The sequence below is a fragment of the Diadema antillarum genome, unplaced genomic scaffold (genome assembly GCF_040938485.1).
Source record: "Diadema antillarum isolate AM-2024a unplaced genomic scaffold, OU_Dant_1.0 seq00001313_RagTag, whole genome shotgun sequence".
Classification (NCBI taxonomy): domain Eukaryota; kingdom Metazoa; phylum Echinodermata; class Echinoidea; order Diadematoida; family Diadematidae; genus Diadema; species Diadema antillarum.
The window spans coordinates 138761-152411 of record NW_027272086.1 but is presented as its reverse complement, the minus strand read 5'-3'; the positions used below and the strand labels follow the sequence as shown (position 1 = coordinate 152411).

Below are 13651 nucleotides of genomic sequence, written 5' to 3'. Positions count from 1 at the left end.
AGGGAGTTGTCCAATGTGTGATGTCAAGAGAGTAATTTGATTTTGGTGACCCTTTCATAGTATACAAATGATGCACAGGATAGAGTGTGTTAGTGAAGTGCGCCTCGTGCATGTCGCACCATTGTCAATACTCTCGAGCGCGCCGCACCTTCACTAACGCCACGAAATAATCCTGTGCATCATTTGTTTTATAAAATGGGTCGAAAACTAACAGCATTATTCACGTACCTTTGTGGGTCAATACCAGTCAGCTACATGTAGCACTCGCTCAAAAGTCAAGATGTCCGAAGATGTTCGTCCCAAACATTTACGCACGTCGCACTCGGAAATCCCGCACATAAGTACTGTACGTACGTATAAGAGTATACGTACGCCACGTGTTATGCACAAGAAAGGCCGCCGGCTGTTGTGGCAGCCCGAACTAGAAGTTGTTTACAGGATTGACAGCGCGTATAGTAGCGCGTGACGCACTTGTAACAACTGATTGAGTGCGCACTGCTAGTGTAAACATTGTGACGTACGTCAGGCCCCGGCCGTGCATTTACTAAGAAATTAATGTACGCACACGTGACTCATTTCAGCGCTTCCAATTGGCTACATTCTTGAACCCATTTTATAATGTCTTATAACAACGACTTCCAATTCATACTCAACTGCTTCTACTGTAGAGCAAGAACAGTATACAGTCAACCTTGCTTCAGTCGACCTTGCATAAGTTGAATAATTGCCCAAGTTGAAGGTCTTTTCAAGTTCTCTTCTCTCTATATTCTTTTGATTTTTATCCCTCATAAGTCAAAATTTCTTTAAAGTGGAAGCTATTTCTTCAGTCCAAATGATTCAGCTTAGGCGAGGTTGACTGTATCTTGTAACAGTTGGCCTGAAATGCAAGTAGTGAAGGACAGTTTATACATGTAATTTCAATGTATTATTCTTTTTAATGAGATCAACAATATCCTGCTGTAGTGTAGAATAGCCATATGCTTTTTTATTCACAGTGTACGTGTGTATGTAAATGTGTGTCTGTGCATTGGTCTGTGTGTGTGTGTGTGTGTGTGTGTTTATACAATTGTATGGATGTGGGCTTGAATCGCCATTGTAGTGTGTGTGCTCTTGACGAGGGACATGCGTAAATATGACATGCATACAAAAGACAGGTGCCCAACAAGAACATGTACATTAATTATGGGTACATGTATCCTCACCCATGTTAATACTGCTAGTAAAATGTAGCAATTTTGATAGCTGTGTTGATTGCTGAAAGACCACAAAAAGCTATGATGTAGGTCCTCTTCTTTCAAATGACTGTCCCTCGTTTTCTTTTTATATTTTACAGCACATGAAGGATGAACGACATCAACAAGAAACTGCCACATAAAAAAAAACAGCTGAAAAGAATCAAGGGAATACAAAACTATCATAAAAATGACACCTTTTGCTTTGTATACTTCTCTGTTTTTTTTTTATTACACCAATTTCAGATTTACTCATCAAACTTTACTGAAAAGTCTTCTTGTATGTCGTAAAAGTGGTCAGATTTGAAATGTTCTGTTAGAAGAATGGCTGAATTGATCTGATGTCATGCAAAAGTGATAAGAAACAGAGATAGATGAAGTGGACTTAGGCACACTCCAAGCCTCACAGGATGACATTTTACAACATATTTGTAAAGTTGAATTCAACAAATAGAAATGAAGACTGTTTTCATCTTATTGTAAAAAAAAAAAACAACTGACATACTCTGTGCAAAATTAATGTGATTTTTAACTCAACAGCTGCAATGTAATCATCAAAATTATGCATTGTACCTGCAATTGATACCATATTACCTTGAAAGTACAAATAATATGCCAGTGCACACACTACATGTACTGCCTTATCATTTAATGCCCAAGACTACCTGACTAGGAGGCTGGTAAATAGTCAATACATGTTACAAATAATGTCTAACTCGTCAAAATCAATGTTGAATTCAAACTCCAACATAAAATGGCATCTGCGTATAACATACATCTGTCTATGTCCATCCATGCATTTACTTGGTGTGTTCAAATTTAATATCTGTCTTTATATAACGCCTAAATCGATCCTTGTCATTGGATTGGTTGTTTGACATTAATCATTCGGCCCATTTCACTATGACGTCATCATCCGTGCAGTTGTGGCTCCATTTACCGCGCTTGCTCCATTGCATGCACTCTGAGAGCCAGGCACAATACGCACGTAAAACGCATGCGTTTGCAGTGTGTGTGCAACACCGCGCTAGCGTAAAGCGCTCAGTGTACACTCTCTCGATCTCGGATCCCACACATTTTCTCTTGTTTCTAATTAATTCATAAAACATAATGACAAGGATCTATTTTAGGTGTTATATAAAACAAATAATCAATGTTTTTCATTCGTGCAATGGACAGGATATGTCATTCGGTGAAAGATGAAATGTTTGATCCATTCAACTCAGCTGCGCTTCGTTGAATAGACCATTTCATCTTTCACCTCATGAAATATTCTGTCCATTGCACTCATAAACATTAATTATTTGTATAATAACCCATCTAACTAGCATAAATATATCTATCCATCTAACTTTTCATCAATCCATCTGTTTCTACATTTCTGTTCAAATACTTAGAAAAAAATGGAAACTTCACACACTGTATACATTTTTTTTTTTAATCCTGGCTATTGCGCAATATTTACCTATATCGAAATCGCACGCTCAACTCTCTCGCGAGGTCGATTCTATGGCAAGCCTTTTAATAATACGCATTTCATGATATCAATACAAATTTTTGGTATTAAGAATACTCGTCTTCTCGAGGATTGACTTTTTTAGAAGAATTAATTTCATGGTATTGAATATTTTGTTTTCCTTGAGAAAAAAAAAACAAACTTTCTTGATATAAATTGCTAACATCTCGAAAATGGAATAAATGTCAAACAGGCTTGCCATACCACGGCCCATTCATCATCAGCATATACGTACGTACAAGACAACACAAGCTCGGACATGAAATACGATCGCCTGGATCCATCGCCAAGTTGCGCGTACTTCGACGAAATGTTATGAATCCGTCGCAATGGATGACAACAGTTTGGCTATCCAAAGTATATGGATCCATGTTGCATCTTTCTGTACTGTGGGAAGCATAGGGAAACTAAGGACGACATGTAAATATCTGAACGAAGTTTTGTCGAGCAACTCTGTGTGGTAAGCATTGTCATTAATTGCAGTGTGAGCGAATGTTGATATTATGTACGTCAATAGTGATGGAGAACCGACTGCGCCGAAAAGCGGAGTGTGTGTGCCTGCCTATGGGCTATGCAGCTGTGGGTGTTGTCACTGTGATGAAAAGATTTCTGTTTTCTGCACGTATTGCGTAGCAATAACGCTCGTCGAGGTAACCGCCTTTGCCAATGACACACTATCACCACAGTTTGCAAAGTTAATTTAGAGCCTAGTATTATCAGTTGTCATCTTAACTTACGGTGTATGGACTTCAAAAACAAAGACATCAAAGTTCAACTATTTTACAACCACACAAAGTGTCAAAAAAGAACTGTCAAAAACCATGGTGTTGGTGTAGACTCGGAGAGTGTAGGTAGGTCGTTCTAGTCGGAATGAATGAAAATTTTATTATTGTGTAATTAGTTTACCTGACAACCAGTGGAAAATGAAGAGAATTCAGACTTTTTTTTTTTGAGCGCAATTATATTTTTACTAAGTAAGACAAAAGTCAAAAGATTGATTTTAGTAGAAACTCACAGACAAAAAGGTGATTGTTCACTACATGGTATACATCAATGTATTCGACTGTTAAAGGAGTATTGTTTTTAGCTGCACAAAGCCTTAAGCCAGTAATATGATGTAGTTGTAGGAATGTTTTTAAAAAGTCACTGTACACACCACACCTACACCACACTAGCCCCGGAGACCCGCCGCTCTGCGGCGGGGTCCTGGCGGCTACCTCGCAGTTTCGTTAAAGTGAGAATCACGAACAACTCCCTATTGCCACATACACGGCAACTTCACAAATAAACCATGGCTAAATTTCTATCATAAACACAGTGACAATAAAAAATGAAATATACACTAGAGTAAAATATCCCGTTTGCGGCAGTTTAAGCATTGTTAAGGGTTTTTCCAACTTGTAAACAAATCAGGCAAATCATTTTCAACCATTTCATATATCATAGACAAGATTATTCATTAACGCAATTGTTTTCATGAAAGAAATTTACCATTGACCAATGCAGTTTTCATGATTTACGAGGGCAAAACCCGGCACAATTTTCGCCGATAAGGGCGATATGCGACGTAGTATTTCTGCTTGCGGCACGATGTACAATCCCTATGCAATACGCGCGTGCTCCGCGATCTTTTAGCTGAACGCCTTCACATGTCTCGCGAACATTGCGTAAGCGCCAATTCCCATTGCGAAAGCACGTGAAAATTAGCGTGCGCACATGCATTGGCCGCAAACAAGATCGCAATTCTGGCGGTGTTGTTGATGTCTTTCTCATGTTTTTCTGATTTTTTTTCGATGGTAACATCCACTTTCCGAAAAAAATGGCGGCCCACATCGGCTCGCGAAAATTCTGTTTTACGTGAGGATATGTTTTCAAAATCCATGAACATCGAGAAAACGACAAAAAAATCCAGTTTCTTGGACCATTGTTTCTTAACTGTTATGTTAAGAAGTACCGAAAATTTCATTTTGGATGCGATGTGTTGTCATTTAGGTGAGAAAATTTCACTTTAGTCAGAGATCGTGCCCATTTTATCGGTTGGTTTTTGTTGATTGCTAGTGTGTTAGTATATGTGTAGTGTGCATGTAACAGTGCAATGCTGTGTTTAGCTGTATATTACCGTGTATGTTGTACCTGCCGCGAACGGCTGCACGGCCGCTTACTGACGCAGTTACTCTACCCCATTGCCTTATTTCTTCTCACCAATTTATCTGGAAACTGCAAAATTTTCCACATTTTTTAGGAGTAAGTGGCCTGTCCTAGTGGAGAGCTTTGCTGCTAGTTTGAAGTGTATATCCATTTGTACACATCTACGCATGCGTGAACAGTGACGTCACCGTTACGGATGCTCAAGGATATGAATAATGCATCATCGCACGGTGCATATAAGGTGAAATGAATATGCATCATGTAGCGAGCGATACAGCTGTCAATGGACCGACTGAATGCATGCTGTGTGCATGTGCAAGTGATTGTGAGTTTTAGTGAGCATTGGTGAGCTGAAGATATTTGCCCTATAAGAGCATTTTCTGCATCATAAGCAATGAAATGCATCAAACAGTCGCCGATGTGAATCATTTAGGTTTAGTCGACCCATGTAAGTATTCCTAGTAGTTTTTGTGGAAAAATTAAGGAAATACAGCGCCGGAACGGCACCCGTTTGGTACAACATTAAAATCTCAATGCCAAAACGGCGCAGCCCCAACACTGTACGTTGTACATTGGGGCTGCTGGTCGCAGTTAACACCACACCAGACCTGCCAAATAGTGTGACTATACACCGCATGTACGTACACCGGCACCTAGTGGTGGACTGTAAAAACTGTACTTACATGTATTTAAGAAGATGAAGAAGAATGTGTGTTTAGACACTATTTTGTACATGACAGAAGGAGAAAGGGTATTATATCAACATGATTACAAGAGAACTGTACAAAAAGAAATTGATCAGTCAGTATTGATACTTCATAAACTGATGAAATTTTGTCATACCATGTAGTATATGTGCGGGATAGTGCCTACCCAAAGAGTAACTGGTACAGAGTATGTCTGAGAACCTCTGTAAATCTGATGGTTAATTGTTGACACCACATTTCATATACAATATTTTCAGGATCCACATCTCCCTCGTGCGTGGCTGAATGGCGCAAGTTCCTTTCTTACCATTATAATGATAATAAATATTGGTGTCTGTCATACTACAGAATATAATACCGGTATGTAAAATAATTTATGTCTCTTAAATACCTGAGAAGAGATCCTTTAGATTCTGTTATAACCTTTCAGGAAGACGATATGGAGTCAACTCTGCCTGAAGCATGGATTGGAGACAGAGAAGATGAGAGAGCTGGAGTGTCGAACTCCCGTCCCTCGCATGTACGAGAATCTTTGCTTTCGACTGGTGATGACGCACAGAGACAGGGGCTACGCCCAGCAGTGGTTCGTCGTGAATGCGGAAGGCGAGCTGGAGGGGTTTGACATCGTCGACAACCTGCGCTGCTTCTCCTTCTTCGATTCGACGCGGCTGCGGAAGAAGGTTGATCAGACGCGTCCGATCCGAATCCGTTCCACCTTCTCCACCGTCGTGCCGATCCGCAAGTCCGGGGGCGGTGCCGTGGATGCGTTGACAGACTTTGCGATTCTCCAGAGGCAGAGCGTCGCCCCGGAAGGGCAGGAGCTGTGGCCGTTTGGAGAAAAGAAGTTAAAGGCTGTTCTCTCCAGGCACAGAATGCCGATGATGATGAGAAAGAAGGCAGACTTCAACGAACACTGCCTGTCGGAGCTGCCCAGCAAGTCATGCGGCATGCCACCTGACTATTGCTCCCTGAGCCTGATGGGAAGTGGCTGGAGATTGAAGAGGAGGTTGGCTGCAACTGGAATTTCCGCTGGAGAAACTGCTGAGCAGTCCGGAGAGACGAATAATGAACTGTGTTGCAGGGTCATTGAACTCTTGAAACCGGGAGTCTTCGTTACCAAGGGAATGCCAAACACGTTCTTCAAATCACCCTTCCAGCTGGGCCCAGAAGAGTTGAAATGGGTGCTGCACCTCTTCTTCCATGTAATGGGATTTGAAAGGTATGACTATGTGTTATGATAGAAATTGTGATTTAAAGTCTTTGCAACTCAGTGCAATGGTAATTGTGCACTGAAGTGAGCCAGAGTTTGCAGTGCACCCTGGGATAAATATCAAATGTGACCGTGCACCACAAAACGAACAAAAAGTCGCACACACTGATTTTGTGTGGGGACTGAAAATAGGTGAAATGGGTCAACCTAACCAATCTTGACTTTTACATATTTTCTGAAGAGCACGTCTTCTACATTATGCTAAAATTTGGGATCATAAAATGGGGAGGAAAGTGTGTTTTTAGCAGTTTATCTTGAACTTTTTTTTGGTAGAATAGTGTGATTAGGTGTGTTTTTAGAGTCCCCTTTTCGTTTCTTAAAAACCTTGTACACTTCACTTTCAACTCAAATAAATTTTGAAAGGATGATGCTACTCCTTTGAAAGTTGGCACCAATTATGAACAGAATGTGTTAATACAGCACGCTCAATTTCAGTTTAATCTGATAATCCCTTCGTTGTGTTACTCTGGTTGTTTACATCCTGTTTTTTGTCCCATTCATTGCACAGCCAGCACGGTTTGGTAAAGATTTAGCGCTTGAATACACACTATACTTCAGAGCCTCTTTTCTCAGTTGACACTTTTCCTGAGTGTGAGCTTTCTTTCCAATATTAAGATAGGTTAGGAGAGTCCAGTTGATTTGAGTTATACATCATTTTAAAGCTTAAAGTCTGCTCTTTAAGAATGTGCTCTTAACTAAAATTTCATGTCTGGCGACTTTCTGTGCGTTTTGTGATGCAGGGTCACATATACTTGTGCATGTCTTTGTCTTTGGTATTTTTTTCCCCTAAATCGCTGAACGGGGACTGCTCACTTAGGTTGGTGTCTGGGCGGTTGCCGCTCGGACACTGAAAACTAGTCGGTCGCCACTGAAATATTAACTTTGTGTTAAAACTTCAGCGGCGACCGACTGATGCCCTATAAATCAGTGGTGTCTGATTAGTCACTGGTCGGTCATCGGTCGGTCTCCGACCGAAATTGGCTAAAAACTGGCCGACCGGTTGCCGAGCAGACTGTAGTCTTAGGCAGTAAGTGAAATTTGTATCTCATGGGGAGAACCACATCCCATGGATGCATTGAAACAGGAAGACAAAAATTTACAACTGCTAAATCATATTGGCAAAGTGTTACCAAAGTATTACCTATTCTAATTGTTTTTGTTGTTTTTACAAAAAAATGGGGTCCCGTCAGAAATAAATTTCTGCCAGGTACTACTAATATCAAACCAAATAATATAATTAACAAATCAAACAATATAATTTCAACTACAATGCTAGTAGATTGTCTCCATAAGGGAGCTCGTACAATAATAAATGTCTCCATAGACTTGAGGAGATCATGGTAGCAAGAAAAAAAGAAGGTCTCCACATGGAAGCTCATTTCAAAAACAAATAATGTTATCAAATAGTCTCCATGTGGGAGCTCATAAAATGAATTATACTCCCCACTTCTGCCAGTAAGTTATCAAGTATGGTGTCGAGTGAGCACCTGCAGCATGTGTTCAGTTCTTTATGATTCCATGAAACGTCATTCACTTTAGCTGGTATCTTGTTTGCTGATCCTGCCATAGGCTGACCATGTTTAACCTGGCCCTCCATGTCAGCACGCGGGCCCAGGCCGAGACTTGTCTCGTGATCGAAAGCTACAGACACCACACGCTGGTCACACCCGTTGTGGATGGGGTTGTACTCCCCGAGCTGGTCCGCCATAGGCAGGTTGGATTCGCACACGTCCTGGACTATCTCGTGCTGAGCATTAATGGACAGAGGGCAGTCTTTGGTGAGGTAAGGCAGTTTGGCATCCATACAACTACATAGAGTTTGGCTATTAAATTCTACTGCAGTGAATAACAAGTAGTATGGCAGTGAGGTGGCTCAGTTGGTAGCGTACCTGCCTTGCAATTGAATAGCTCGTGTTTGGATGCAGGTTCGAATCCCAAAGGGAATATACATCATGTTGGGCTAAACTGAAGCTGAATTGTTCATACTCTCGTTCATTTGTTCATCTTATTCATTTTTTTTTTTCATGGTTAATGTCAATTTTCTTTCTGTTAAAAAGGAGAAGTAGTATGCCCTCATAGCCAACGGTATCAAACCGGGTCCAATCTCCAACATACATGGTTGAACAATCACATCAGCGAGACTGTTTCTTGGTTATTCCGTTCAATGTATTGTTCATTTTTTTTTCAGTAATATTAGAATAAACTGAAGTGAAATGAAACTGATATATTACGATGTATATGCAAAGGCAATTGTGGAGTACAACAAACTCCCACAGAACTTGACTAGTCCCACAAGATATCATCAGCCTTTTCCTGTGTCTACATCTGAGTGTATTATTATTATTCTTTTTCACACACATGAAATGTAATTGAAACATATGATATCAGTGGCATGCAGAAAAAAATGGTTATGATAATTGTAACAATATGATTGCTTGATCTCTCCTTTTTTTCTCACTTTCTCTCGCTATATTCTCACCATGTACCTATTATTTGTTTCCTTGCGACCTTCCGTAGAACCAGGTGAGCACATCCTGTCTACAGATCAAAACGGACCCCGAGCGGCTTCACCTTGCCATAGCCCCCAGGCACGCTATCAGGGCAGCGTATCACAGGGAGTGCAGACGAGCCTGCTCCTACTCCAATGACTCCTACCTGGGTTACACGCATTATGGGACTGCCATCCAATTGAAAGACAGGTAAGTCTTTTTGGTTTAGTTGTTTTCTTTGTTTATTCTTTGATTTCACCATGTGTTCTCAAAGATGGTACCAAGAACTTTGAATTGTTTTAAAAAGGTAAGAAGGGATAGTGTCATTCCATCTTTGCTGTATCAAGTCTGTTGCAGCCAGCTATTGTTCCGGAGTTTAGATTGTGGGTCCCATGATTGTTTATTTCCGATGAATTGTTTTTCTATAGTGGAGACTTAAGGCCGTATCGCACTGGAGGAGACTCTGCCGCGACTGCCGCGACTGATCAGTCTGAGTCGCCGCAACTTGTGTGACTCAAAAGACAAAAAAATGGCTTGCACTCTTCCCAAGAAGGCGACTTCATGGCGACATCACAGACGTCTCCAAATTAGATGATAGTTTTTATTCCTCCAGAAGTCATGGAGACATCGCCGCGACATCTCTGAGACATTTCCAGTGAGTCGTCAGTGGGTCTCTGCAGAGTTGTGGAGATGTCTCAGTGATCTTGTGAATAGAATTAGTCTCTGCAATTTTGGAGGAGGCATCGCAAAGACCTCCAGCGATCAGCTGGGGACTGGAAAGAGTCTCTGAAAAAAAAAAGACATGCTTGATTCTCTCATGGCTCCGTGGAGAATCAGCTTCATTCCAGGAGACTTCGCGGAGAGGTCGCAGTGACGTCGTGGAGATAATCTCTTCCACTTGGGAGGATCGAATCATCACCAGGGCCCCGTTTCATAAAACTTGTTATCAATGACAAGTTGTCATAGATGTGACAAGCTACTGAAATCCTTGCATCTGATTGGCTGAGAGCAAATTTGTCATAGAAATGTGGCAGTTGTCACTGATAACAAGTTTTATGAAATGGGGCCCAAGTCGCCAAACAGTCTCTAGCCTAATAGGATACCCACTTAAAGAGGAAATCCTGCCAAAAATAAATAAACTTCAAAAGAAAGAGAAAAATATTCCCTACATAATGATACAAAAATGATAAAAATCGGATAAGAAATTTTAATAGAGATATAACTTTTTGAAATGTCACATTTTTTCGGAAGACATTTCTTGCCAGTCCGTATGAATATTCAAATCAGCAAGTTGACGATGCCATGCTCTCACAATTTCTCATTCATTTCATATACAGAAATGACAATTAATACATTGGCTCAATGCATTTCATTTAATAAGCTTTTGTATTGCACAATAAGAATTGAGCGCACAACAATACGCAAGTGCACCGCTAAAACGTCCAACATAGATGATAATTTTGCTTATTGTGATGATTGTAGCACACATATATCTCCATGGTTTGCTCTTTGGATCCTTTTGGTTTGTAAATGTTGACAACAAATAGTCTCAGTGGAGAAGAGCTTCTGTCAGTCCAGTCATGAGAATGGGAGTCGCCTGTCTTCAGGCATTCAACATATTCCACTGTTGTTGTCAACTGTCTTCTTTCTGTGACAACCATTCTGTTTTCATCTTTTCATACATGTAGCCTAAATTGTGAATTGAGTCAGTAGTGTGTGAGCGGTGCTAAAGGGCTGTAGGTTATAATTAGCCCTTGGTTTCCCACAAATGAATAACCTATAAAGACAGTAACAAGGAAAAACAAACGTTTTGTGTGTATTAAGAATATGTCCTCTCCAATGCCTTCTTGATGCCGTTTTAAAAGAATGTTGCTGTATTCTGTTTTTATGTTGTTGTTTTTTACAACATCCTCGTTCTCAGCATTGTAGGGGTCCTGAGAGGGGATGATACATGCCGGAGGTCGGAGCTGATGATGCTCTTCGCCACAGAGTACATGTACAGGTGCCTCGATCTGGTCTCCATGGTGATGGAGATCCTGTTATGCCTGGACACCGCCACCGTGCGTCAGATGCTGGGCCGCATCTTCCTGGTGGGCGAGAACACGAGAATCGCAGGCTTTCAGGTGCGCTTCCAGAAGGATCTCCTGGCCGCCCGCAGTTGCCATGAGCCCATTTTAGATCCCGCCTCCAGTACCTCATCCGACTGGCCGGTGTACATGGTGCACGTGGATGTGGACGAACAAAGTCTCGCGGAAGTGGTGCTGTCTGAAGGATCATTGCCGAATGCACATGTACTTGACAAAGTGGACTATGTGCTGCATGGCCCTGACGTACTGTAGACAGTTATGCCGTTATCAGTGCGGATTTGTTACAGAGAGTGAGAGTCGTTAAAACGGGTATCTTAATTTGATTGGAAGCTGTAAAGAGAGGAGGAGGTGGTGTATCTTCTCTCTGCAAGACCTTGGCCATGTCTTCCCATGCAGCCCTGCCACAGTCATCTTCTTTCATCAGCTCTTCACGCTATACTACAGGCACACATCCACCAACCCCGAGGGCATTCATCCATCCCAGAGCCAGCTGTACTTATCCCATCTACAGTGAACTCACATACCTCCTACACTCCCTGAAGGGGGCCTCCTATTTGTAGCCTCACACAAATATGGTAAAAATTCATACATTTTGTACCAGGTTGATTAAAGATGATTGCGATGTTATCAACTCCAGTGACAGATTTTGTGTCCATGTTCAGAATCCACATAAACTAGGCTGCTTGCTGTTTCGTTTCAGGTACTACTTGAGCTCTGATTCATGGCGCTTGATCAGTTTCGCATGGTGTAATATTGAGCAGAATAAGAGTCACAGCTTTTGCAGAATTTGATTTGATCATCGAAGAAAAGGTGACAAAAACATCTCTCTTCTAGAAGTTCCATCAATTTACTTATCCTCTTTCTGATGTCTTAAGTGTGTGAAAATTGTTTGTGCAATCTGGAGATGCTAGGTTGGAGCTGAAATTAATATGCATTGCGTCTTTGTGTACGCATCTATGATAAAGCTCATTTGGCAACTCAACTTTAGATTCTCCTTGCGATTAAACACCACATGAGATCAAATAAAAGCATTGCCCATAATTTTGCGTGTAATCATGAATCAGACCATGTATCAAGTTCCATTTTATTCTTGAAAGTTGCGTTCAGTATTTGCAATCGTTATCAAATGCATGTGCTGTTAGCAGTGCACTTGCTTATGATTTGTAGGCCTTACTTTTGATTTCTCAAGTTTCGTTTGAACACAATGTTCTGACAACGGGGCCCTGGTTGACTGGATATGCAAATTAATTGTATTTCAGGATGTCAGCAGTTATCTAGAGTAGCTTGTGGACAAACTTAGATTGATTACTTTGGTTGATTATTTTGGTTACTTTACAGTCAAGAGCTGCTCTCACTTGTTCTTTTGTTATATTTTAATTACATTATATCTGAACAAATAGAGTGTGTAAAAATATCTAGATGATAATTTTGGGCCCTAGATTTTACTTTGTTGTATCCAAAATTTTGTTTATGACCGTGTTAATTATAGTGGGAGTGCAGTGTGCATTCTTGTATTTCGAAAAATTCCTGTTAATATTGCATTACCTGAAGAAAGTGCACCTTTTTATAATGAATTGCACCCATTTCTCTAACCTCTACCCCCACTCAGTAATACCCACTTTCTCTCATAGCTGTATTTTCAAACCAGCACAACTTTCATACTGAGATGCCAACCAATACAATTTTATAGTATTAAGTATGATAAACAGAGTGAAATATGATAATTAATACGATATTGCTTCTTGAAAGTACAACTTTTCAGCTTTCAAATAAAAAAGAAAATGAAGCCATTATAAATTGCAGAAAACTGCGGAAAACAGCGTCATCGTGGAGAAAGATGGACTACTAAAATTCCATCAACCCGTACAAAAACATTGAACAACAAGCCTAAATGGTCAGGAAAAATGGGGATGCTTTACAATTTTCTGATCAATGCTGATGAAGTAGCAACATTCTTACCTGTTCTGACCAGGAAAACATTTTTTCTGACCTTCATTGGTTCAGGGCCAACAGGCTAGTGGTATTGGCAAGATTTAATGAAAATCATATTTACTCTCCAAAATATGATTTTTAGAGGATATTCTGTCTGTCTGTTTGTTTGTTTGTTTGTTTGTTTGTTTGTGTATCTCAAGCAGTTTGCATTTCAGTCTACAACTCAGTTTGTGTGTGCAATTTCAGCTGTACAGGTGGAAGGCAAAAGTG

General features: G+C 40.6%; 1 protein-coding gene across 1 annotated transcript; it reads left to right on the top strand.

The window, feature by feature from the left end:
* Nucleotides 1-3077: 3077 nt before the first annotated feature.
* Nucleotides 3078-12123, top strand: LOC139708152 (uncharacterized). Its single transcript, XM_071620128.1, has 5 exons — nt 3078-3208; nt 6034-6822; nt 8443-8656; nt 9391-9572; nt 11284-12123. Exons 1-5 carry the CDS (start codon nt 3078-3080, stop codon nt 11699-11701), a joined length of 1734 nt encoding a protein of 577 aa, XP_071476229.1. The 3' UTR covers nt 11702-12123.
* The last annotated feature ends 1528 nt before the right edge of the window (nt 12124-13651 follow it).